The 27,514-nt window shown below is 45.9% G+C and overlaps 1 protein-coding gene across 1 annotated transcript in view; it reads right to left on the reverse strand.

The window, feature by feature from the left end:
- The window catches only part of LOC139424652 (alpha-1,6-mannosylglycoprotein 6-beta-N-acetylglucosaminyltransferase B-like), a 162,328-nt gene that overhangs the window by 66,531 nt on the left and 68,283 nt on the right, over nt 1-27,514 (reverse strand). The window contains exon 8 of the mRNA XM_071176695.1: nt 6,806-6,975. Coding sequence (XP_071032796.1) covers nt 6,806-6,975 — 170 coding nt within the window. The remainder of the gene's footprint in view (nt 1-6,805; nt 6,976-27,514) is intronic.

Genomic DNA, 27,514 nt, shown 5'->3' on the forward strand with positions numbered 1-27,514 from the left:
TCACAATAACAGCACATATAGTTGACCAGGCCAGCTCTAGCAGGGCAGAAATGTGACAAACTGACTTGTTGGAAAGGTGGCATCATATGACGGTTCTTCGTTGAAAGTCACTGAGCTCTTCAGTAAGGCCGTTCTACTGCCAATGTTTGTCTATGGAGATTGCATGGCTGCGTGCTCGATTTTAAACACCTGTCAGCCACAGGTATGTCTGAAATAGCCGAATCCACACATTTGAAGCGGATTGTATATATGTAAATAAGGTGTATAAGATGAATTGCAGTCCTCTCCAGTAGTGCTGGTAATAAAATAAGAGGTTAACAGGCTAACAGTGAAACGCTTACTTACTTCCCAACGATGCAGAGAGAAAAATATAAAAAGAACAACACGAGGAATAAATACACAATGAGTGATGATGAACTTGGCTATACACACGGGGTAACAGTACGGAGTCGATGTGCAGGGGTACGAGGTAATTGAGGTAGATGTGTACATATAGGTAGAGGTACATTGACTAAGCAACAGGACAGATAATAAGCAGTAGCAGCAATGTATGTGATGAGTCAAAAGAGTTGGTGCAAAAAAGGGGTCAAATGCAGATAGACCGGGTAGCTATGTAGCAGTCTAGTGGTTCCAAACTTGCCGTGCGGTAGCAGAGAGGACAGTCTATGACTTGGGTGGCTGGAGTCTTTGACAAGTGTTGTTGTAATACACCTGGGCTGTGGTCTATCTAATTGTCTGTAAATTAGCCATCATCTCCATCATGCAATTTTGTTATAGGCCCATAGAGAAGAATGCAGACTCAGCAGAATACACAGGCATGGGCTGTATTCAATGTGTGTGTGTGTGTGTGTGTGTGTGTGTGTGTGTGTGTGTGTGTGTGTACGTGTGTACATGTACAGTAGCTACCACAACCAGACTAATGGATATTAGTAGTAGACTGGACCCTGATGTGATTCCACATACATAGCTGTAACAATACAATGGATTATGTGAGGGAGATAGGATTATGTGAGGTTTCTTTGTTCACAGTAAACACAATCAAAACCCACACACACCCACTGTTGCTGAATCATTGCTAGAGTACCTCTCCCTCTCCTCCCTATAGGCTCTCCCTTCCACTCATTCATCTATCAATCCTAATAGAATCCGTCCGTCGACCTCATTGGCAGACAGGAGCCGTGGGGATCTGGCAAACCTTCAAGCTTTCTTTATGTGGGCTGTTATCCTATATAGTGTACATTGTTGAACTGAGCTGATTTCAAACCCAGATGATGTGCTCAATGTAATAGAATCAAATCTGCTAAATCTGTATCTGAAAGGCGAATTATTCAGCGAGTACTCCGTCTGACTCGTTGTTTTCCCTGCCACGTTTGATTACTACTATTACTACTACTACTACTGATTACTACTATTACCCAGTTATTCTGCGATAACTGGGCTTTGGTTGTCTTCTGAGATAGAAGAAAAATAAATAAACAAAGAAAAGCTGTTGGAAACAATGCCTTGGGATGTTTGTGACTTGGCGGCGAAAGGAAACATTTTTCACGACGTCGTGTCGCACTTGGCTGCCAACAAAAATCTATACTTCCTCTTCAAACAGAAAGTCTGCCATCTTTAAGTGGCGCGCTTGTCTGTGTCCTCACTTAGGCAGAGAGAGAGAGAGCCACAGAAAACGTGTCAAGGGGGAAACAACACCTTTAAACGAACCCATATTAATAAATGACGACCCTTCACGCTCTCTTGTGCCGACATCGTGAGAGCGTCGTCTTCTTCTTCTTCGTAATACCAACCTCTTGTATGTCCCAATTCTTTTGTCCAGTGATGTGTTAACCGAAAAAATGATCGATAGAACCATTTCTGTTTATCAAAGCCAAATCTAAAGACAGACCGATAGAGGGGGAATAACAAAAATAATTGCGCTTCCTCTGGTGACAGCTAAATTGCTTGTAATATCACATCTGTCGAATCCAAAAGGCCAATGTTCTTTATCCTGTTGAAAGCAGGGGGTCATGGGAAATAGGGGGTAGCTGCAGAGTTGCAAGTCAACAACGGTGACCTGGGTTACAGCAAACAACCTTGTCTGATAGCACTTGAAGCGAGAGAGGTGGAGAGTGTAACGAAAGATAGAGACGGAGAGAAAGACAGAGAGAGAAAGAGAGACAGAGGTAGAAGAGGAGGATATACAAGGAGGTAGAGAGAGAAACAAAGGGAATGTTTGGAAAGGAGAAGTAGAGAAAGAGACAAGACAGACAGTGGGATAGAGTAGGACACTTCACTTAGTCAGAAGCTCACAAAACAGTGGAATTGGCTCAGCCAACAAACCATGACTCAGCTCCAAACATCTCCTTATATCAAAGAAGCTGAAAAAAATGACTCCAAGACAACTCAATTCATAATCCCCAACACACTAGCGGCCAACCACACTACCCAATCCATCTCCATATGACTAACCCTGGCTGGCGGCGTTTGACTATCTCTTGTGATTTACAGTCTTTAGCCCTGCTTTTAGTAGCCAAACACTGGACACCGGCCCCCGGAGTGTGTTAACCAATGAGACAGATTTATGTCTGGTCCACCCGGAGACCGCATGGTGACGGCGACTACTGTATCCGTCAGCACAAAAAGGGGATGTATGAAGAGGTGCTGACTGGACGAGGGGAGCGGAAAGAGACACAACATTGCGCCATTGACCGGAGACGAGGTCGATGACAATCGATGAGGTCACTAAATAACTCAAGAAGAATACTGCAGGGCTGTGTCCCAATTCAAAGGCAGCTGCCTGCTGCCTACCTGACTCCAAAAGGCAACTAACTTAGTAGGTAGCACTTTCCCAGTAGGTTCTGGGAAATTAATTAATTAACCCCACTGCTCAAATGACAGTGCTGAAGCCAAGTCACTGAAGCCACAACTATCTTTATTAATTTGTAGTCATTTTGTTAACAGTTTTGCATATACTGTTTTACCTTGATCAGTTGTTTACAGTAAGAGTAGAATAACTTAGCCTCTAATTTGACCTAGTAACAACAAACCCAGTTGTGCAACACAATAGGGGAAGGGAAAGTAACAAGAGAATGTTAGCTAACGTTGACGTTACGTAAACAGACACGACATGCAGCTAGCTAGCAAGCAGGCTTGCTAAACAGACTCATCGACAGAATGCACAAATAACTTGGCTGGCTAGCAGGCATAGAATGAACGGAACACAGCTGGTTGCATTTCCTACATTTTTCATCAGATGTTGTAAAAGAACGTAACATGTCTGACCTCCAAACGGGTCAGGCGGGACTGTTTTCTCCTGCCAAGCCAATGCAATGGAGTAATATGCAATCAGGTGCCCACTTTAGTCCCCGAAAAAACATTTGCTACAGTACATGTTTTTAGCTGGCTATAAAGTTCACCAATTCATTGATTTAAAAACTGTCTGGGGCTTCACAATTTACACATGGTTGAATCTACGATTAGGCCTAGTTAGTTTAGTTGTGCATCTCTAAACAGCCGATAAGCAGGACGAGAACGCCTATTAACGTTAGCTAGCTATCACGTATGATGTGTTAGCTAGCTAGCTAGCTTGGCAACGGGCTGATGAACAACAGTTACTCAACATTTGAATTGACAATTCATATGAAAGTAATTTGTTGAACATAATATTGTGAATAAATAAACGTTTTATTTACATTTCGCCAAGTTATTCCATATTCTTCTGGAACATCTTCTCCCAAGCCGGACTTGTGTCCATCATTAATTTAATTTAATTTTAGGTGCGCCGAAAGGGATTATGGGATAACCTCCCCAGCGATGGACACATGGGATGCTGCCTTTAAAATCTCCCAATGAAAGCACCTTAGAAAGCAGCATTTGAAGGTACCTTGGGATTGGGACATACCAATTTTGACATCCTGCCTAGAAAGCTGCCTCAAAAGGCAGCATCCTTGCCGATTGGGACACAGCCCAGGTCTGAGGCTCTGATGGGCTGATGTATTGGGTTAACTGGGATGGTAGAGCAGGTACAGTTGAAGTCGGAAGTTTACATACATCTTAGCCAAATACATTTAAACTCAGTTTTTCACAATTCCTGACATTTAATCCTAGTAAGAACTCCCTGTTTTAGGTCAGTTAGGATCACCACTTTACTTTAAGAATATGAAATGTCGGAATAATAGTAGAGAGAATGATTTATTTCAGCTTTTATTTCTATCATCACATTCCCAGTGTGTCAGAAGTTCACATAGACTCAAATAGTATTTGGTAGCATTGCCTTTAATAAATTGTTTAACATGGGTCAAACATTTTGGGTAGCCTTCCACAAGCTTCCCACAATAAGTTGGGTGAATTTTGGTCCTTTCCTCCTGACAGAGCTGGTTTAACTAACTCAGGTTTGTAGGCCTCCTTGCTCGCACATGCTTTTTCAGTTCTTCCCACAAATGTTCTATATGATTGAGGTCAGGGCTTTGTGATGGCCACTCCAATACCTTGACTTTGTTGTCCTTAAGCCATTTTGCCACAACTTTGGAAGTATGCTTGGGGTCAATGTACATTTGGAAGACCCATTTTCGACAAAGCTTAAACTGATGTCTTGAGATGTTGTTTCGATATATCCACATAATTTTCCTCCCTCATGATGCCATCTATTTTGTGAAGTGCACCAGTCTCTCCTGCAGAAAAGCACCCCCACAACATGATGCTGCCACCCCCGTGCTTCATGGTTGGGATGGTGTTCTTCAGCTTGCAAGCCTCCCCCTTTACCTCCAAACATAACGATGGTCATTATGGCCAAACAGTTCTATTTTTGTTTCATCAGACCAGAGGACATTTCTCCAAATAGTACAATCTTTGTCCCCATGTGCCGTTGCAAACCGTAGTCTGGCTTTTTTATGGTAGTTTTGGAGCAGTGGCTTTTTCCTTGCTGAGCGGCCTTTCAGGTTATGTCGATATTGGACTCGTTTTACTGAGGATATAGATACTTTTGTACCTGTTTCCTCCAGTATCTTCACAAGGTCCTCTGCTGTTGTCTCGGGATTGATTTGCACTTTTCGCACCAAAGTACGTTCATCTCAAGTAGACCGAACGAGTCTCCTTCCTGAGCGGTATGACGGCTCCGTGGTCCCATGGTGTTAATACTTGCGTACTACTGTTTGTACAGATGAACGTGGTGCCTTCAGGCGTTTGGAAATTGCTTCCAAGGTTGAACCAGAGGTCTACAATAATTTTTTTGAGTTCTTGGCTGATTTCTTTTGATTTTCCCATGATGTCAAGCAAAGAGGCACTGAGTTTGAAGATATGACTTGAAATACATCCACTCCAATTGACTCAAATTATGTCAATTAGCCTATCAGAAGCTTCTAAAGCCATGACATAATTTCTGGAATGTTCCAAGCTGTTTAAAGGCACAGTCAACTTAGTGTATGTAAACTTCTGACCAACTGGAATTGCGATACAGTGAATTATACATGAAATAATCTGTCTGTAAACAATTGTTGGAAAAATTACTTGTCATGCACAAAGTAGATGTCCTAACCGACTTGCCAAAACTATAGTTTGTTAAACAAGAAATTTGTGGAGTGGCTGAAAAACGAGTTTTAATGACTCCAACCTAAATGTATGTAAAATGTAAACTTCCGACTTTAACTGTATATTGATGTGGTTAAAAAATATGTGAACTGTTTAAGGGGAATAGTGGCCCAGGGATAATATCACTTGCTCTCTACCTGACAATTGGTCCTTTATCTAAAATACATTGCCTATAGAAAGTCTACAACCCTTTGAACTGTTTTCGCATTTTACTGCGTTAAAATGTAATCTATAAAGTGATTCAATTATCATTTTTAACCTACAGATCTACACGACCTACTCCACATTTTCAAAGTGAAAGAAAGTTACAGAAAACTTTTCTGACCGGGACTGGGGAGTTTGTTAGGATCAAGAGAAATATGAAAGGAGCAAAGCCCAGGTAAAGAAGTTTGAGGAAATCTCACCTCAGTCTTCTGATCACCTAACCCTGGAATAGGGTTGTATTTTTCTGTGAGACAAGAGCTGTTGAGTGTTCCTGAGTGGTCTAGTCTCAGTCCTGTCTTAAATATCCTGACTTGAAATATCACTGTCCATCAATGATCCTCAAACAAATTTGCTGAGCCTGTGCAGTTCTGACAAAAACAATGCATATATGTTGCCCTACGAGTTGTGCAAAGATGGTAGATCCTTAATGAAAATGATTCACAACTGCAATGGGTGTCAAAGGTGCTTCCAACAAGTATTAACTCAATTGGGAGACTTATCCAATTATCCAATCATGATATTTCAGTTTTTGTTTTAGTTGGACAATTTTCTAGAACTTTCTTTCACTGCGGAAAAACTATTTGAATACATTTTTAGATCAAATCTTAAGGTAGCAAAATGGGAAAGTTCAAGGGCTTGCAGACCTTCTGGAGACACTGTAAGTGTTCCCATTGTAATTCTGTGGATCAACATGAGCGATGAGTCAAAGTGATGAAATGGACAGAAATCAAATACAAACGAGCACCGTCTGTCCATTGATCACAACGCGCTTTTCAACGCCATCACCTTGGAGGATCTGTAAGTCGCTTTGGATAAAAGCACATGCTAATAGCCATACTGTGTCTATTGGCCAATAGCTGACGAAACAAGATGGCACAAAATGGCCGTGGTCAGATCAATGAAAACGCTTCCATTCCACCACACACTAAAACACCCAAACAAATTAAATCAATCAAAAGATGATCCAATCAAGACACAGCCAAAACACAAGTTCCCATGAACATCATTGTAACATTATAACATGCTGACTCACCCCTGCAGTTCCTTAACAGACATGGAGATCTTGAGGTTGTGTCCCAGAACATGGAGGGCTGTGAGGATGTCGGCCCACTGGACCATCTCCCCCAGGGGACCTCCCTTCAGGACCTTGGGGCTGAACACGTCCCCTGACTCCTCTGTCAGGAAGCCCACGTGCACCAGGATCTGGTGGTGGGAAATAATAAATGTTAATTTATCTACTTTTTTTTATAAATCATTACTTTAAATAAAACAGAAGAATAAAACCTGAGATAAGACATAAATATAATGAATTTAAAAATATATATATGTGTAGGAGAGATCAGTGGTGAAGTCTACATGTTACAGACGTACGATTGTGATGGCTCAGTTGGAGAATTTCTGGTACGCAATGTACACATCTGAAGAGATGTCAAACATCCAACCTCAGCCGTAATGCATGGTTTTGTAAGTGTCAGACATGAACACGTGTTCAATCTTCACAGTGTACTAGACGTAGCCAGTCAGTCATTGCTGGCATACACAGAACAGACACTGAACGCTAGCATGCACAGAACAGACACGGCACATCTGCATACATTAGATCAGTGTTCCCCCAACTTCTCGAGTACCCCCAACAGCACACATTGTTGTTGTAGCCCGGGACAAGCACACCTGATTCAAATTTAGTCATAGTCATCAAGCCCGCAATGAGTTGAATCAGGTGAGTTTGTCTGGGGTTAGAACAAACGTGTTCTTTTGGTTACTTGAGAGAGGGCTTTAGTGATCAGCCATCCAACTAGCCTTATAATATATTTGACTTGGTTCTCTAAGTACCAGACATGAACACATGTTCATCCTGCTAGCAATTCTGAATAAGGGAAGTGCATAAAGATGGCAGCCCCCAGGTACTTACCACAAATGCCTTGTTTGCTAATTTGAATTGAATTTGAATTGACCACACCCCACAGGAAGCAGAATGGATCCAAATGGATTTTGGCTATTCAAATGGATATTATATATGTGAACACAACACTATACAATGTTAATTGTATGCTATCATATGACTTAAATATTCTAAGATAATTTTGCAGGTTGTCTATAAATCATTCATACTTCACTAACATGTTATAAAAAAAACTAGTCAGAAACATTTCCCAGAATGCATTAGATAAAACCAAACACTCCAGAATGGAAGGGAACAACCTAACATCTCATGACAAACATTGTTATAATAAAATACATCTATGAGTGATAATCTATTTGATTTTTTAAAATAGTATCTGTATTTCTTAAGTATTAATTGACATTTTCTTTGGGTAAACATGTGTCAAAGGAATTACTTTTCATGTTTCATTTTTCATGTTAAATTTCTTTGAATAGCTTTGAATGACATTCAACTTCCTTTCATTCAAATAGAATATAAATTATGTTTTCGGTGTGGTGTGTCCAATTTAAATAGAAATTTCAATTTCAATTCACAGGTTGAATTGAATTAAATTAACCCCAACTCTGCCTCCTAGTGTATTAGAAATAAAGAAAACATATACAGTGCCTTGCGAAAGTATTCGGCCCCCTTGAGCTTTGCGACCTTTTGCCACATTTCAGGCTTCAAACATAAAGATATAAAACTGTATTTTTTTGTGAAGAATCAACAACAAGTGGCACACAATCATGAAGTGGAACGACATTTATTGGATATTTCAAACTTTTTTAACAAATCAAAAACTGAAAAATTGGGCGTGCAAAATTATTCAGCCCCCTTAAGTTAATACTTTGTAGCGCCACCTTTTGCTGCGATTACAGCTGTAAGTCGCTTGGGGTATGTCTCTATCAGTTTTGCACATCGAGAGACTGAAATTTTTTCCCATTCCTCCTTGCAAAACAGCTCGAACTCAGTGAGGTTGGATGGAGAGCATTTGTGAACAGCAGTTTTCAGTTCTTTCCACAGATTCTCGATTTGATTCAGGTCTGGACTTTGACTTGGCCATTCTAACACCTGGATATGTTTATTTTTGAACCATTCCATTGTAGATTTTGCTTTATGTTTTGGATCATTGTCTTGTTGGAAGACAAATCTCCGTCCCAGTCTCAGGTCTTTTGCAGACTCCATCAGGTTTTCTTCCAGAATGGTCCTGTATTTGGCTCCATCCATCTTCCCATCAATTTTAACCATCTTCCCTGTCCCTGCTGAAGAAAAGCAGGCCCAAACCATGATGCTGCCACCACCATGTTTGACAGTGGGGATGGTGTGTTCAGGGTAATGAGATGTGTTGCTTTTACGCCAAACATAACGTTTTGCATTGTTGCCAAAAAGTTCAATTTTGGTTTCATCTGACCAGAGCACCTTCTTCCACATGTTTGGTGTGTCTCCCAGGTGGCTTGTGGTAAACTTTAAACAACACTTTTTATGGATATCTTTAAGAAATGGCTTTCTTCTTGCCACTCTTCCATAAAGGCCAGATTTGTGCAATACACAACTGATTGTTGTCCTATGGACAGAGTCTCCCACCTCTATGTTTGAAGCCTGAAATGTGGCAAAAGGTCGCAAAGTTCAAGGGGGCCGAATACTTTCGCAAGGCACTGTATATCAGTTCAGAACCCAACTGTAGCTGTAATAATACATCTAATACAGTAATTAGCATCAGACACACATCCTCAATCTATCAAATATTTTCTGTAGAATTTCTATAGTGTTCAATAGACAACGGACATCTAGACAACGGACATCTGTCTACATAACTGTTAATCATACATCCGACTCTCGCTGTAATAAAACATGCTTCTGTTATACTACACTATGGTATCAGAGACAGAACACATCCCTACTGTGTATTGGACAGAGGCTGCATTCCAAATGGCTCCCAAATCCCTGCATAGTGCACTACTTTTGACCAGGGCCCATAGGGCTTGGGTCAAAAGTTGTGCACTATGCAGGGAATAGGGCGCCATTTTGGATGCAGCCCAGAGTCGGTCATGTCAGAGAGGTGCTGTGCAGAGTAATTCTGACGCGCTAACACAGCATGAAAAGCCCTTCTGCCCCAGATAGACATACTGAGACAAACTTTCACTGGCTTTTACATAATGAGCTTATGAGAGTGATGAGTTTGTGTGTGTGTGTGAGTGTGTATATGTGTGTATGAGGTGTGAGAGTGTGTGTGTGTGTGTGTGTGTGTTTATATGTGAAACAGAGTGGTTGTGTGTGTGAGCGTGTAAGTGCATGTATGTGTGTATGTGTGAGAGCGAAAGAGAGAGAGAGAGAGTGTGTGTGTGTGTGTGTGTGTGTGTGTGTGTGTGTGTGTGTGTGTGTGTGTGTGTGTGTGTGTGTGTGTGTGTGAAAAAGAGAGTGTGTGCGTGTGTGTGTGAGAAAGAGAGAGTGTGTGTGTGTGAGAAAGAGCGTGTGTGTGTGAGAGTGTGAGGGTGTATGTGTGTGTATGTGGTGTGAGAGAGTGTGTGTTTATATGTGAAACAGAGTGGGTGTGTGTGTGAGTGTGTATGTGCATGTATGTGTGTATGTGCGAGAGCAAGAAAGTGTGTGTGTGTTTGTGTGTGTGTGTATGTGCGTGTATGTGTGTATGTGTGAGTGTGTGTGTAAGAAAGAGAGTGTGTGTGTGATTAACAGCCCTTTCTCCACTCATCGAGGCACACCTCATTAAGTTCCTGGAGGCTGTTTTACCCTCGTCTCTCTCCCTCCTCTCTCTCTCTCCCCCTCTATCTCTCCTCTCTCCTCATTTCTCTCTCTCCCTCTGCTACCCCTCTTTTTTTCCCTCCTCTCATCCTCCCTTTTCCTCTCTCTCTGTCCTGTGTGTGTGTTGCCTGAGTCACTGTCTAATCATGTGCTAAAAGTCACATAGTCAGTCAGCGGCTGGCAGGATGCTAAACAACAACACTGGCACACACCACCACCTTCTCCTCCTCCTCCTCCTCCTCTAGCCATCTCCCGTCAGATTGTACGAGCGCCAGAACGGAGGGAACGGAATTCAAAACAGTGGAATTAATGATCCTGACGAGATTGATTTGTCTCATTAATAAGCAAACGATTTCACACTCCTGGTCGCCCAGGTCAAATTAAAAAGTAGTCTGTTATTAAAAAGTAATTAGGATGAAAACAAGAATACACAGCGGCCTTCAAGGACTGGAGATGGAAATAGATTCTGAAATAGACACACAGTAAAACACAGACCCAGAGAAACATCCCTGCCATAGACAAACTTCAAAACCAGCTCATACCAGTTCTCCATGTCTCATCTCTGCTGGCTTCTAAGCCTCTATATGAGTGTGTGTGTGTGTGTGTGTGTGTGTGTGTGTGTGTGTGTGTGTGTGTGTGTGTCTATGGGATGCATAGCGAATCAAGCGCCAGCAAAAATGCGACTGGTATGAAATTAAATATCACCCTGAATTAATAAGCTTTCTATATTAAATGTGTGCTTCATAAAAAAGTTAAGCGCAATTAAATTACAGTTTGGGTGGCAGATGGCTTCGGCACCGAGAACACCTTTGGCCAAAATGGGGGATATCACGCAGATCTGGCAACCACGCCCTAATGCAGAAACACTGGTGTAGAGGGAGGAATTTCACAGTTCACACGCTGGCAACAGCACTCCATTGCTGAGTGAGGAACCTATTGGGTTGGCTCTGGTAGTGCTGGTGTGGTACTGTAGAAAAACGGGATTTAACTTTTGGCTAATGGGTAGCATTCATCTCAATTTGCCAAAGTTAGTTCCCCTCCATTGAAGTAAAAATGGGAGGCAGCTTTATGAAACATACTGGAATGATGTTGGAAACGTAACCTTGATATTTAACCGTGAATTAGTTTCTATGTTGAAAAGGGAGTCTGCAGTGATTCTCGAAGGTTGCATGTTCATGCCGTAACGCCTCGACACCGCCGACAGCGTCGTTGCGTTTTAGTGCACCAGAAGTACATTCATTTCCAATGGAACGCTGCGTTTGGGTTTCATCAAAAGTACGTGTTAAACTGTACGCGTCGACGGATTGACAGAAATGGTAGCAGAAGGTGAATGTTGAACTTTTGTTGCAGACATATCCAGATGATGCTGAGTATTATTTTGCACAGTGACGCTAATCGGTGTGATCGAGGCGTAAGATCCGAAATTACACATTTGCCACCTATACACAGCTGCACGCATACCCACACAGAGACACAGTTATCTCCCCCCTGTGACCCCTAAGGAGTCTGAACACGCATACCCACACAGAGACACAGTTATCTCCCCCATGTGACCCCTATAAGGAGTCTGAACACGCATACCCACACAGAGACACAGTTATCTCCCCCATGTGACCCCTAAGGAGTCTGAACACGCATACCCACACAGAGACACAGTTATCTCCTCCCTGTGACCCCTATAAGGAGTCTGAACACGCATACCCACACAGAGACACAGTTATCTCCCCCATGTGACCCCTAAGGAGTCTGAACACGCATACCCACACAGAGACACAGTTATCTCCTCCCTGTGACCCCTAAGGAGTCTGAACACGCATACCCACACAGAGACACAGTTATCTCACCCCTGTGACCCGTAAGGAGTCTGAACACGCATACCCACACAGAGACACAGTTATCTCACCCCTGTGACCCCTAAGGAGTCTGAACACACATACCCACACAGAGACACAGTTATCTCCCCACTGTGACCCTTAAGGAGTCTGAACACGCATACCCACACAGAGACACAGTTATCTCACCCCTGTGACCCCCCCTAAGGAGGGAGTCTGAACACTCATACCCACACAGAGACACAGTGATCTCACCCCTGTGACCCCCCTAAGGAGTCTGAACACGCATACCCACACGGAGACACAGTTATCTCACCCCTGTGACCCCCCTAAGGAGTCTGAACACGCATACCCACACGAAGACACAGTTATCTCACCCCTGTGACCCCCCCTAAGGAGTCTGAACACGCATACTCACACAGAGACACAGTTATCTCACCCCTGTGACCCCCCCTAAGGAGTCTGAACACGCATACCCACACAGAGACACAGTTATCTCACCCCTGTGACCCCCCCTAAGGAGGGAGTCTGAACACACATACCCACACAGAGACACAGTTATCTCACCCCTGTGACCCCCCTAAGGAGTCTGAACACGCATACCCACACAGAGACACAGTTATCTCACCCCTGTGACCCCCCCTAAGGAGGGAGTCTGAACACACATACCCACACAGAGACACAGTTATCTCACCCCTGTGACCCCCCTAAGGAGTCTGAACACGCATACCCACACAGAGACACAGTTATCTCACCCCTGTGACCCCCCTAAGAAGTCTGAACACGCATACCCACACAGAGACACAGTTATCTCACCCCTGTGACCCCCCCTAAGGAGGGAGTCTGAACACACATACCCACACAGAGACACAGTTATCTCACCCCTGTGACCCCCCTAAGGAGTCTGAACACGCATACCCACACAGAGACACAGTTATCTCCCCCCTGTGACCCCCCTAAGGAGTCTGAACACGCATACCCACACAGAGACACAGTTATCTCACCCCTGTGACCCCCCCTAAGGAGTCTGAACACGCATACCCACACAGAGACACAGTTATCTCACCCCTGTGACCCCCCCTAAGGAGGGAGTCTGAACATGTATATGGAGGTATCTGTTTATACAGTGGACTTCTGCCACTCACAGAGGGTCTGTGTTTGTGGGCACACGTACGTGTGAACATTTGTGCGTCCATTGCGTCTGTGTCTCAGTCTAACAGCAAAAAAGGACCCAAGGAACGAAGCAGGACGAACACTCTCGACACCAGAGAACCACAGTGGATCCAGAGGCAAAGACACCTACGAGACAGACGGTGGAGGAACAGAGAACAACTCGCCTTCAACTCATCTACCTGCTTCCCTGTACTCTTACACACCATCTTACCACCTACACACCCCGCCTCACCTTCTATGGTGTTAAATCAACTTCCCCCTCATCTACCTGCTTCCCTGTACCCTTACACACCATCCTACCACCTACACACACCGCTTCACCTTCTATGGTGTTAAATCAACTTCCCCCTCATCTACCTGCTTCCCTGTACTCTTACACACCATCTTACCACCTACACACACCGCTTCACCTTCTATGGTGTTAAATCAACATCCCCCTCATCTACCTGCTTCCCTGTACCCTTACACACCATCTTACCACCTACACACCCTGCCTCACCTTCTATGGTGTTAAATCAACTTCCCCCTCATCTACCTGCTTCCCTGTACCCTTACACACCATCCTACCACCTACACACCCCGCCTCACCTTCTATGGTGTTAAATCAACTTCCCCCTCATCTACCTGCTTCCCTGTACCCTTACACACCATCTTACCACCTACACACACCGCTTCACTGTCACGGCCTGGCCTTAGTATTCTGTGTTTTCTTTATTATGTTGGTTAGGCCAGGGTGTGACATGGGTGATTTATGTGTCTTGTTTTGTGTAGGGTGGTTCTCAATCAGAGGCAGGTGTTTATCGTTGTCTCTGATTGGGAACCATATTTAGGCAGCCATATTCTTTAGGTATCTTGTGGGTGATTGTTCCTGTCTCTGTGTTTTGCACCAGTTAGGACTGTTTCGGTTTTTCCACGTTTCTTATTTTCTATAGTGTTATAGTGTTTTCTTCTTTCATTAAAGATGTTTATAAATAACCACGCTGCATTTTGGTCCTCCTCTCCTTCCCAGGAAGAAAACCATTACATAATCACCCACCACAAAAGGACCAAGCGGCGTGGTGACAGGCAGCGGCAGAAGGAGCAGCGCATGGAGGAATGGACATGGGATGATGTGTTGGACGGCAAGGGTTGCTACACTTGGGAGGAGATCCTGCCGGGAAAGGATCGCCTCCCATAGGAACAGGTGGAGGCACTTAGGAGAGCAGAGGCAGCCGGAGAGAGCTGCCGGCGATACAAAGGAACACGGCTGGCAAGGAAGCCCGAGAGTCAGCCCCAAAAATGTATTGGGGGCACACAGGGAGTATGGCGAAGCCAGGTAGGAGATATGCGCCAACTTCCTGTGCTTACCGGGGGGCTAGAGAGACCGGGCAGGCACCGTGTTATGCTGTGGAGCGCACGGTGTCCCACAGTGCAGGTGCATAGCCCGGTGCGGTACATACCAGCTCCTCGTATCGGCCGGGCTAGAGTGGGCATCGAGCCAGGTGCAATGAAGCCGGCTCTACGCATCTGGTCTCCAGTGCGTCTCCTTGGGCCGTACATGGCACCAGCCTTACGCATGGTGTCTCCGGTTCGCCTGCACAGCCCAGTGCGGGCTATTCCACCTCGCCGCACTGGCAGAGCGACTGGGAGCATTCAACCAGGTAAGGTTGGGCAGGCTCGGTGCTCAAGAGCTCCAGTGTGCCTGCACGGTCCGGTCTATCCAGTACCACCTCCACGCACCAGCCCTCCGGTGGCAGCTCCCCGCACCAGGCTTCCTGTGCGTGTCCGTTGGCCCAGTACCACCAGTGCCGACACCACGTACCAGGCCTGCAGTGCGCCTCGCCTGTCCAACGCTGTCAGAGCCTTCCTCCTCTCCAGCGTCGCCTGAGCTGCTCATCTGCCCAGCGCCGCCTGAGCTGCCCATCTGTCATGAGCCGCCAGAGTCTCCCGTCTGTCATGAGCCGCCAGAGTCTCCCGTCTGTCATGAGCCGCCAGAGTCTCCCGTCTGTCATGAGCCGCCAGAGTCTCCCGTCTGTCATGAGCCGCCAGAGTCTCCCGTCTGTCATGAGCCGCCAGTCAGCCAGGATCTTCCAGAGCCGCCAGTCAGCCAGGATCTTCCAGAGCCGCCAGTCAGCCAGGATCTTCCAGAGCCGCCAGTCAGCCAGGAGCCGCCAGTCAGCCAGGATCCGCCAGAGCCACCAGTCTGCCAGGATCCGCCAGAGCCGCCAGTCTGCCAGGATCCGCCAGAGCCGCCAGTCTGCCAGGATCCGCCAGAGCCGCCATTCAGCCAGGATCCACCAGAGCCGCCATTCAGCCAGGATCCGCCAGAGCCGCCATTCAGCCAGGATCCGCCAGAGCCGTCAACCTGCATGAGCTATCTCTTAGTCCTGGGCTACCTATCAGTCCTGAGCTACCTATCAGTCCTGAGCTACCCCTCAGTCTTCAGCTACCCCTCAGTCTTCAGCTACCCCTCAGTCCCGAGCTACCCCTCAGTCCCGAGCTGTCCCTCATTCCGGAGCTGCCCCTCAGTCCAGTGGGGCCCTTTGTTAAGGTTACTAGGCCAAGGTCGGCGGTGAGGGTCGCCACTCAAGGGACGCTAAGTAAGCGGACTAAGACTGTGTTGGAGTGGGGTCCACGTCCCGCGCCAGGGGGGGGGGGGGGGGGGGGGTACTGTCACGCCCTGGCCTCAGTATTCTGTGTTTTCTTTATTATGTTGGTTAGGCCAGGGTGTGACATGGGTGATTTATGTGTCTTGTTTTGTCTAAGGGTTTTGTAGTCTATGGGGTTGTGTTCAGTTGCATGTTCTAGGTAAGTCTATGGTTGCCTGGAGTGGTTCTCAATCAGAGGCAGGTGTTTATCGTTGTCTCTGATTGGGAACAATATTTAGGCAGCCATATTCTTTAGGTATCTTGTGGGTGATTGTTCCTGTGTTTTGCACCAGCTAGGACTGTTTCGGTTTTGCCACGTTTTCTTATTCTGTATAGTGTTCATGTTTTCATCTTTCATTAAAGATGTTTATAAATAACCACGCTGCATTTTGGTCCTCCTCTCCTTCCCAGGAAGAAAACCGTTACATTCACCTTCTATGGTGTTAAATCAACTTCCCCCTCATCTTGCACTCTCAGCGTCCCTGCTACAATATAATTGGCATAGTCTCTAATAGGAATAAAGTGACTCCAGGAATGGCAAAGAGAATGTCTATTGCTGATAGGAACTTTGGAGTGAGATTGAACACACACACACACACAGTGGTGGAGTGGAGCGCAGTGTGAGGAAGATAAGACATCTGTAAAGCTGCAGAGGGAGGACATAGGGGAACAGCACCTGCTCTGCGGCCGACGTGTATCACTGACAAGTCTGTGACCTTGATGTGTGTTTGTATGGGTATGTGTGTGTCAAATTAAGTGTGTGTCGCTGTGTGTGAGGGTCTGAACTGGTGTTGAAAGTGTGTGTGTCAGTGTGAGAATCTAAACTTTGTGTTCTAAGTGTGTTTGTGTGTGTGAGTCTAAACCTTGTGTTTTACGTGTGTGTGTGTGTGTGTGTGTGTGTGTGTGTGTGTGTGTGAGTGAGTCTAAACTTTGTGTTTTGTGTGTGAGTGATTGAGTCTAAACTTTGTGTTTTAAGTGTGTGTGTGTGACAGGTTAAAGGAAATATTCATAGCCTGTTATACATTAAAAAGTATTAGTAAGTTTATAGTATGTGAGGATCGTAAAACATCTAAGGCTAAAAAGATGCATTCAGTATTAGTTGATAGAGATTAATAACATTCATATAATTGTGTTAACGTTAAAATCTGTCAAAGGGTAAGAATTGAGAGTAATGTGTAAACGTTATATTGATTACTTTATTTTGTGGTGCCTAAAAGTGTTAATCTGTGATCTACGAAATGCTCTTAATCTATGAGCCGGAGATTGATTGCTCTGGTCTCCACCCATATTCCTGGGGAAATCGCGGTCTTTTCTCATTGAACTAAAAGTTGCATTGAGAAAACAATACCGTATCACTCTCGTGATTATTTCTCCCCTGTTTTCAGGGGCGTAACATGTGTGTGTGTGTGTGTGTAAGAAAGAGAGTGTGTGTGTGATTAACAGCCCTTTCTCCACTCAGCGGGGCACACCTCATTAAGTTCCTGGAGGCTGTTTTACCCTCGTCTCTCTCCCTCCTCTCGCTCTCTCTCTCCCCCTCTCGCTCTCCCCGCTCTCTACCTCTCTCCTCCTTTCCCTCTCTGCTACCCCTCTTTCCCTCTCATCCTCCCTTTTCCTCTCTCTCTGTCCTGTGTGTTGCCTGAGTCACTGTCTAATCAAGTGCTAGTCTAAACTTTGTTTTAAGTGTGTGTGTGTGTGTGTGTCTAAACTTTGTGTTTTAAGTGTGTGTGTGTGAGAGTCTAAACTTTGTGTTTTAAGTGTGTGTAAGTGTGTGTCTGGTGTGTGTGTGTGAGTCTAAACTTTGTGTTTTAAGTGTGTGTGTGTGTGTGTGTGTGAGTCTAAACTTTGTGTTTTAAGTGTGTGTGTGTGTGTGTGTGTGTGAGTCTAAACTTTGTGTTTTAAGTGTGTGTGTGTGTGAGTCTAAACTTTGTGTTTTAAGTGTGTGTAAGTGTGTGTCTGGTGTGTGTGTGTGAGTCTAAACTTTGTGTTTTAAGTGTGTGTGTGTGTGTGTGTGTGAGTCTAAACTTTGTGTTTTAAGTGTGTGTGTGTGTGTGTGTGAGTCTAAACTTTGTGTTTTAAGTGTGTGTGTGTGTGTGTGAGTCTAAACTTTGTGTTTTAAGTGTGTGTGTGTGTCTAAACTTTGTGTTTTAAGTGTGTGTGTGTGTGTGTGAGTCTAAACTTTGTGTTTTAAGTGTGTGTGTGTGTCTAAACTTTGTGGTTTTTTGTTGTTGTTTTTTTTACCCCTTTTTTCTCCCCAATTTCGTGGTATCCAATTGTTGTAGTAGCTACTATCTTGTCTCATTGCTACAACTCCCGTACGGGCTCGGGAGAGACGAAGGCTGAATGTCATGCGTCCTCCGATACACAACCCAACCAGCCGTACTGCTTCTTAACACAGTGCGCATCCAACCCGGAAGCCAGCCGCACCAATGTGTCGGAGGCTACACCATGTCCCTGGCAACCTTGGCTAGCGCGCACTGCGCCCGGCCCGCCACAGGAGTCGCTGGTGCGCGATGAGACAAGGAGATCCCTACCGACCAATCCCTCCCTAACCCGGACGACGCTAGGCCAATTGTGCGTCGCCGGTTACGACAGAGCCTGGGCGCGAACCCAGGGACTCTGATGGCACAGCTGGCGCTGCAGTACAGCGCCCTTAACCACTGCGCTGTACACTTAAAACTTTGTGTTTTAAGTGTGTGTGTGTGTGTGTGGTAGATCTGGAAGTGACACTACAGTGAAGATATCTCTATAATACTGTGTGTCTCCAGTACTCAGCTCCACTCATCGCTAACGCGTTAACCCCAGAAGAATACTAATGTTTAACCTGGTGCCCGTTAGCAGGATGGTGTGTAGGGAGGTGTGTGTGGGTGCGTATGTGTGTGTGTTCGGGTATCTGTTGTGCTCTTAACAAACCTGCGTGCCCACACACTGCCCTTCCACCAGCCAGTCCGAAGGGCACAGATGTCTGAGTGAGGGGGTCGGGGGGGTGGCATACAAGCTTGCACTGCCAACTACAACCTCTACCCTCCCCTTTACCCCCGTCCCATCACGGCTGCAAACTGTATCTTACCCACTACTGTAGGTTGCAGGTCAGTCTACTCTCTAAGGAACACCAAGGGTGATGGGGTCATCACACACACACACACACAGACACACACAAACACAAACGTGTTAGGATTGTTTTGTAAAGTACAGCATACATAGACTCAGCCGTGAACACCGCTCATCAAACTGGAATTGAAGGGAGAAATGCAGTTCATGCTGGTCTCCCATAGCTCTCCTATACGCTCTTAGAAAAAGGGTTCCGAAAGGGATCTTCGGCTGTCCCTATAGGAGAACCATTTTAAGTTCCAGGTGGAACACTTCTTTGTTCCAGGTAGAACCCTCGTTGGACGGGGTTTCTACATGGAACCCAAAACGGTTCTACTTGGAGCCATAATGGTTCTACCTGGAACCAACAAGGGTTCTTCAAAGGGTGGGGACAGCCGAAGAAGCCTTTAGGTTCTAGATAGCGTCATGTTCTAAGAGCGCTGCTCAGGCTGCGACTGCGTGGCAGAGATTCCCATTCCTCCATCGTTAAAAACCCCTTTCTATTCAGTTTGTTTCTCACTGCTTTTGAGCTTCAACGCTCTGTCTCTCTATCCACAAATACTTGATTCCCACGCTCAGTGTTGGACTCTGCTTCGGTGTTTGAGTAGTTCAGTGCAACAGAACAGGGTGTGTTGTGGGAAATGCTGGTGGACGTGGTTGAGTTCCTTCTTTCAACTCAGACCACTTCCAGACTAAAACTCTGCGTAAAAGTAAGTCATTGTCATCCATGATAAGGGGTTGCTGCAGTTCGCCTCGGCGATGTTCTAGTTTAAAGGACTAGGTTACGACTCCTCAGGTGTTATACAGCTGTCAGGAAAGGTTCAAACTGACTGGACAGGGAAATGATTGAAATTCATTAGGAGGCCTTTGGGGCGTCCCACAGTAAGTCAGTCCGTCGGGATTTCTCTAATACCCATGCACACGCTCTCTCGCTCTCACACACACACACACACACGCTCTCTCGCTCTCACACACACACACGCTCTCTCGCTCTCACACACACACGCTCTCACACACACATGCTCTCTCGCTCTCACACACACACGCTCTCTTGCTCTCACACACACGCACACGCTCTCTTGCTCTCACACACACACACACGCTCTCTCTCTCACACACACACACGCTCTCTCTCTCACACACACACACGCTCTCTCTCTCTCACACACGCTCTCTCTCTCTAACACACACACGCACACACACACACACACACACACACACACACACACACACACACACACACACACACACACACACACACACACATGCTCTCTCTCTCTCACACACGCTCTCTCACACACGCTCTCTCACACACACACACACACACACACACACACACACACACACACACACACACACACACACACACACACACATGCTCTCTCTCTCTCACACATGCTCTCTCTCTCTCACACACACTCTCTCTCTCTAACACACACATGCTCTCTCTCTCTCTCACACATGCTCTCTCTCTCTCACACACACTCTCTCTCTCTAACACACACATGCTCTCTCTCTCTCACACACACGCTCGCTCTCACACACACACACACACACACACACATGCTCTCTCTCTCACACATGCTCTCTCTCTCTCACACACACGCTCTCTCTCTCTCTCACACACACTGAATATCCACTGTAAGTCTCTTTGGATAACAGCCTCTGTTGAGTGGCATATATGGTGTGTGGACGTGTTTAACTATTCTTGAGGGGACTTCTGGTCCCCATAAAAAATAGTTCAACACGACCACACACACACACACACACACACACACACACACACACACACACTCGGTCTAGAGGTTCGACAGCAGGAATGGAACTTTTTGAAACTCCACTCTTTCCAAAGGTAGTGGGTTCAATTCCCTCAGGGATCACATACAAGAACTAGAAACATGTGCACTGAATATGCACTCACTGCACTGTACGTCTCTCTGGATAACAGTCTCCGTTGAGTGGCATATATTGTAGAAAATGTAAAACGGTACACAGACACATACAGACAAAAGACTCCTCTATGCCAAGCTCTCCTGGGATCCCTTCCCTGTCCCTGTTTCTCCCACTGACAGGTGAAATAATGGTTATTCTCTCTCGCTTATGTCTCTCTCCTTCCCTCTCCCTTTGTCTCTCTCTCTCCCTCCCTCTCCCTTTGTCTCGCTCTCCTTCCCTCTCCCTATCGCAATCCTTATCTCTCTCCCGTGCTCCCATTCTCTCTCTCTCTCTCTCTCCGGCTCCATGAAGTTATTCCTTTTCCATACGCAAATAAACAAACCCAAACAAACTCAATCAAGGGAAACAGAATTTCATCCCCAGAGCATATTGGAAGGTTAAAAAAGTGAACCGGAGAGGAATACTAAGTCGGGATTGCATCAGTGGAGAGGAGTCGGAGACAGAGGCGGAGAGGGAGGAAGAGCAGGATCGAGGAACAGATAGGAAGCACAAGGGGGTCAGAGTTAAACGGCGGCAGGCTGCTTTTCTCCCACCTGTTGTAATTATTTCGTTCCTGACACGTCGTCTACTGGTGGGGGTAGACACACAGGCATACCAGATAATGACCGTCAACACCTGATCTCAGATCAGATATTATTCACATATTAAGCACTCCATCACGGGGCTGTACACTGATCCCCTATCAGTATTAATCAGCGCACACAACTGCCTCTGTCTACCAATTACGTCATGATGAACAGCTTTGGGCCAGAGCACTAAAACTGCCGTCATGGCACTGAAACATCTGGTGTAGAGATTGCACAGTATCACACAGCCAGAGAGATAAGGAGGGGACAGATCTAAAATAACAAATCCATTTCATGCGTTTGAGGCACAAGACGACTCCGACAATCAATACTGTGGAGGATCTGTGTGGACGGACGCCTATTTGAGGCCTGTCGGCTTATTTGAGCGAGAGAAACTGACAGAGACAGAAGTGAGGAGTGAAGGAGGAGGGCCTGTTCTTTTATGGCCCCTCGTTCGCTCCATCTTTCGAGTCCTCCGGTCCTCCCTCTCTCTCCCGTTTCGTTTACCTTCACTCTTTACTTAATCATGTTGCTGAGTGTGCATGACACAATAGTAGAACAAACTGCATTCATTGAAGGTGTCGACACGGGGAAGGGGAAGGGAGAACTCACTTTCACTCTTTCTTTCTGTACCTTCTTTCTTTCATCTGCAAAACCTGAATATCACTGAATTCCCCGACTGAATGTGGCAACGAGCAATTGCAATAACATAACAAGATATAACAATATAAGATATTGCAATAACATAACAAGATATAACAATATAAGATATTGCAATAACATAACCACCCCTTCTCTACCTCTCTCTCTCTCTACTGTACCTCTCTCTCTCTACCTCTTTCTCTCTCTACTGTACCTCTCTCTCTCTACCTCTTTCTCTCTCTCTACCTCTCTCTACCTCTCTCTCTCTCTCTACCGTACCTCTCTCTCTCTACCTCTTTCTCTCTCTACCTCTTTCTCTCTCTACTGTACCTCCCTCTCTACCTCTTTCTCTCCCTCTCTCTACCTCTCTCTCTCTCTACTGTACCTCTCTCTCTCTACCTCTTTCTCTCTCTACTGTACCCCTCTCTCTCTCTACCTCTTTCTCTCTACTGTACCTCTCTCTCTACCTCTTTCTCTCTCTACTGTGCCCCCCCTCTCTCTCTACCTCTTTCTCTCTCTACTGTACCCCTCTCTCTCTCTCTCTACTGTACCTCTCTCTCTCTACCTCTCTCTCTCTACTGTACCTCTCTCTCTACCTCTTTCTCTCTCTACTGTACCTCTCTCTCTACCTCTTTCTTTCTCTACTGTACCTCTCTCTCTACCTCTTTCTCTCTCTACTGTACCTCTCTCTGTCTACTTTACCTCTCCCCTTCTCTACCACTCTCTCTCTGCATGCTGGGAGTGTTTGGTGCATGCTGGGAATTGTATGAGCAAGTGTGAGTGTTGTCTGGAGTTTAGGTTGCCTGATGTTTTTCTTCTTGTTTTCCTTTTCCTGGTATTTTTCCTTTTTCTATGCATGATTAAGGTGATTATTTATTTGATTTATTTGTCGTGGTAGAATTAAGTATATTGTTTCTCTTGTGGAAATGGCCCTGGCTTTGGCGGGGATGGCGACCCACATGGGGACGCCGTCCCTGTCACTTCGGCACGGCTTTAGGTGTGTTCCTGAAGCTACTGTCACGGTGGAGGAGTTTCTAATGTACCGCCGTTTATTCCCAATGAGCTATTGGAGCGCGAGTTATTGTGTTTTTGGGAAGTTTGCGAGTTCAATTAAGATTTTCCCGTTGGGTTGCAAACACCCCGCTCTGAAACAGGTCATGTCGTTTCGGCGACAGGTGTTTATGTTTTTGGACTCAGTTACCGGTTAAAGTCAAGTATGACAGCAGACTGTATATGGCTAATGCTAGTACGGGCAGTCAACGGTGTTTTGAGTGTGGGGATGTTGGCTATAAGTGACATGCTTGCCCAAAAAGGGAGAAGGCGGAGGGAGGGGCGCGGGTGGTCCTCGTAACGCCTGGGTCCACTGATGTAGGGAGAGGTGGGCCGACAGTGAAAGAGCAGCCACAAGCACCTGTTGCTGAGGAACACGTTGTCTGTGTTGAGGGTACGGAGTTGCAGCTTGTACAGCAGAAAAATATTGTTGTAGTAGGTAAGGACGGATCTGGGGAGCCATTTCCTCAGACTGGTGAGGAGATGTCCAGTACGAGTGACGAGTGACAGGTGTCACGTTCTGACCTTAGTTCCTTTTTTATGTCTTTATTTTAGTTGGTCAGGGCGTGAGTTGGGGTGGGCATTCTATGTTGTTTTTCTATGTTTTGTTCTAGTATGGTTCTCAATCAGAGGCAGGTGTCAGTCATTGTCTCTGATTGGGAGCCATATTTAGGTAGCCTGTTTTCTATTGTGTTTTGTGGGTGGTTGTATCCTGTGGTAGTGTTTTCACCATATGGGACTGTTACGGTTGTTTGTTTGTACTTTTGTTCAGTGTTCTGTTGATTTATTAAATATATCATTATGGACACTTACCACGCTGCACATTGGTCTGATCCTTGCTACTCCTCCTCTGAAGAAGAGGAATTCTGTTACAACAGGAGGGGGTTCATGTGGAGCTAGTCTCCCAGGTAGTGGAAGAGATGCCCACTACGAGTAATGGGGTACTTGAGGGCGTTCAGGTGTGGCTAGTCTCCCAGGTAGTGGAGGAGACAGGTTGTATGTATCTGATCACTACTGTAGTAGGGTTGGAAGGTTAGACAGGTTGTATGTATCTGATCACTACTGTAGTAGGGTTGGAAGGTTAGACAGGTTGTATGTATCTGATCACTACTGTAGTAGGGTTGGAAGGTTAGACAGGTTGTATGTATCTGATCACTACTGTAGTAGGGTTGGAAGGTTAGACAGGTTGTATGTATCTGATCACTACTGTAGTAGGGTTGGAAGGATAGACAGGTTGTATGTATCTGACCACTACTGTAGTAGGGTTGGAAGGTTAGACAGGTTGTATGTATCTGACCACTACTGTAGTAGGGTTGGAAGGTGTGACATTACTCCTGTGGGTTTCTCTGATCACCGTAATGTTACTGTTGATATTCACTTGTCCTGTCCACGAAGGGCATCACCTTACTGGTATTTTAATGTTAAATTGTTACATGATGTCATGTTTTGTGAAAAGTTTTTGTTGTTTTTGGGAAAAATTTAGAATTTTGAGTCCTTGATACAATGGTGGGAGGTTGGGAAGGCCCAAATATGTGTGTTTTATCAACAGTATACTGCTCTCTCTCGTATTGAAGTTAAAGAGACTACCAGGGCCCTTGAACAGGACATCAAATCAGTTGAATTGAAGTTGCTCACTCAGAACGACCCCGGACTAATGACCTTACAGGACAAGAGACATGAACTGAGGTCGATTCTCCATGAAAGAGTGAAGGGTGCCTTGATTAGGTCTCGCTTTGCTACCCTCAAGGATATGGATGCTCCTAGCTCTTAAAAAAAAAACCTAGAGTAGGACAGTCGACATTGCAACACAAACAGATGGTCTGCCTTCGTCTCCCTGATGGGAAGGTGAGCACGGATGACAGTGAAATTCGCCAACATGCCGTGGATTTCTACTCTGCCCTCTATAAGGCGGAGGATTGTGACTCTCTGTATGCTGAACAGGTGTTACATGGACTTCCTCAATTGGGACCTGAGCAGAGAGCTGCTTTGGACTCTGACATTACTCTGCAGGAGCTGTCCACAGCAGTTATGCAGCTCCCATCAGGCCGAGCCCCTGGCATCGATGGTTTACCATCTGAGTTCTATAAGCACTTTTAGGGGTCTATTGGGGGGGGGGGGGGGGGGGGTGAAGTGGTTTGTGAATCTTTCCACGAGGTTTCTCTTCCTGTATCCTGTCAACATGCTGTGCTTTCACTGTTGCCAAAAAAAAGGGGGATTTGGCTCTCATAAAAAATTGCCGACCTGTTGCATTGCTGTGTGCAGAATATAAAATTGTATCGGGATGTTACTCAAACAGGTTGAAAGAATATCTGGGGCTGTTGGTCCACAAGGACCAGTCTTACTGTGTACCTGACCGCTCTATTGTGGATAACTTGCTTCGAATAAGAGATGTTTTAGACATTTGTAAACTGTCTGACGTGAATGTGGGTTTGCTTTCTTTGGAACAGGGGAAGGCTTTTGACCGTGTGGACCACCAGTACTTGTTCAACACAATGAAAGCCTTTTGGGTTTGGGGATTATTTTGTCTTGGATGACTTGAGTTGAGTTGAGTTGCCCCATTACCGTCCAAATTAGTATCAGGCAGGGATGCCCAATTTCAGGACAGTTATATTGTCTGGCAATTGAACCAGTGCTTTGTTTTGTAAGAGCGAGGCTTACTGGTTTCTCTGTACCAGGAGTAATGAAGGGTCCCACGATAGCACTGTCTGCGTATGCAGATGACCTGACAGTTTTTTTATTACAGGATGTTAAGGTTCTCTCAAACGCTTTAAAGGTGTATGAGGGGGCCTCCTCAGCTAGAGTCAATTGGGGTAAGAGCGCTGTGGGCAGGTCAGCTTCAGATAGGGTCCACTCCACGGTTACCAGGGGGACTTCAGTGGGGCAGAGATGGGATGAAGGCTGTTTTTTTTTCTAGGCTCCGATGTCTTTCGGAAAAAGAACTGGGAGGGTGTATTAGAGAAAGTGTGTGCCAGATTGTCAAGGTGGAAATGGCTGCTACCCCAGCTGTCTTATAGGGGAAGGGTGCTGGTAGCCAATAATCTGATCAGGGTTCTGATACAAGAGCTTCAGAGGGCTTTCCGTTTTCAAGCAGCCCGGAGACCGTTGTACAGTGATGGTTCTAGCTGGGTCGACACAGCCTATACATTGATGAGGAGAGCGGGCTGCTTAGACAAACATATTTTCCTCTTAAAGCTAGAAGGGGGTGATTTGTCTGGCCTGACTGGCTTATCAGTCTGTTATGCAGACTTGGAGAGTTTTTGTTCAGTCCCGTAAGGCGGCACGCCACCAGGGATGTGGCTTTTTGAAGAGCCTCTTTTATTTACAACACCGCCATCCAGTCCCGTGCTCTGGGTTCAGCCAGCCTACATTCATGCCTGTTAAGTGTGGGGTGAACCAAGCTGGGTCATCTGATGCGGAGCCGGAGCAGATCGCTGGAGGAGCTGGGAGAAAGAGCGGGGATCCGATCATCTCGGCCTACTGAGGAAGGTCGTCGCTGAGGTCCGCCGACTCCTTGCCAGTACGTCATCGGCAGTATGTGACTGACACTTCCAATTCTGATCGATGGACGGAGGGTCTGGGTTATGTGTTCCCTGTGCTGACTGTTAGTGCTGTGGCGGGGGCATTAGAGGAGGACGTGGGGATGCTGCTTTCCCTCGATACCCCAGAGCTGGCGACAGTTCAAGGCGTTGGGAAAGAAAATCGGTGTGAAAGTGTGCCGTGCTTCTTCCCTGGAGGGGTAAAATCGACGAGGTGGGCGGGTGTATTTTGTCCAGGTGCCTCCTCACAAGGCTGTTGGCGGTCTTTATACAAACTGCCTATTGAAAAGGGGACAGCTGACCTCCAATGGAGGATAATACATAGCCACCAATGTGCATCTGGTACACCTGGATCCTACTGTTGGGGAGGGGTGTCCATTCTGTGCCGAGTCGGAATCTTTGGCTGTTTTTACAGTGTCCCTGGTTGGTCGGGATGATTGGCCTGATCACTAGCTGGTTCTCAGCTCTGGGAGAGGTTTTTCTCTTCCCAACAGTTCATATTTATATTAGCAATATGGAAGACTTGAAAGAACAGTATTCGTGGACAGGGGTCTGTAGATGGGGTGGGAATGTTGGAGGGGATGATGCAGCG

Source organism: Oncorhynchus clarkii, chromosome 13 (assembly GCF_045791955.1).
Source record: "Oncorhynchus clarkii lewisi isolate Uvic-CL-2024 chromosome 13, UVic_Ocla_1.0, whole genome shotgun sequence".
NCBI lineage: Eukaryota > Metazoa > Chordata > Actinopteri > Salmoniformes > Salmonidae > Oncorhynchus > Oncorhynchus clarkii.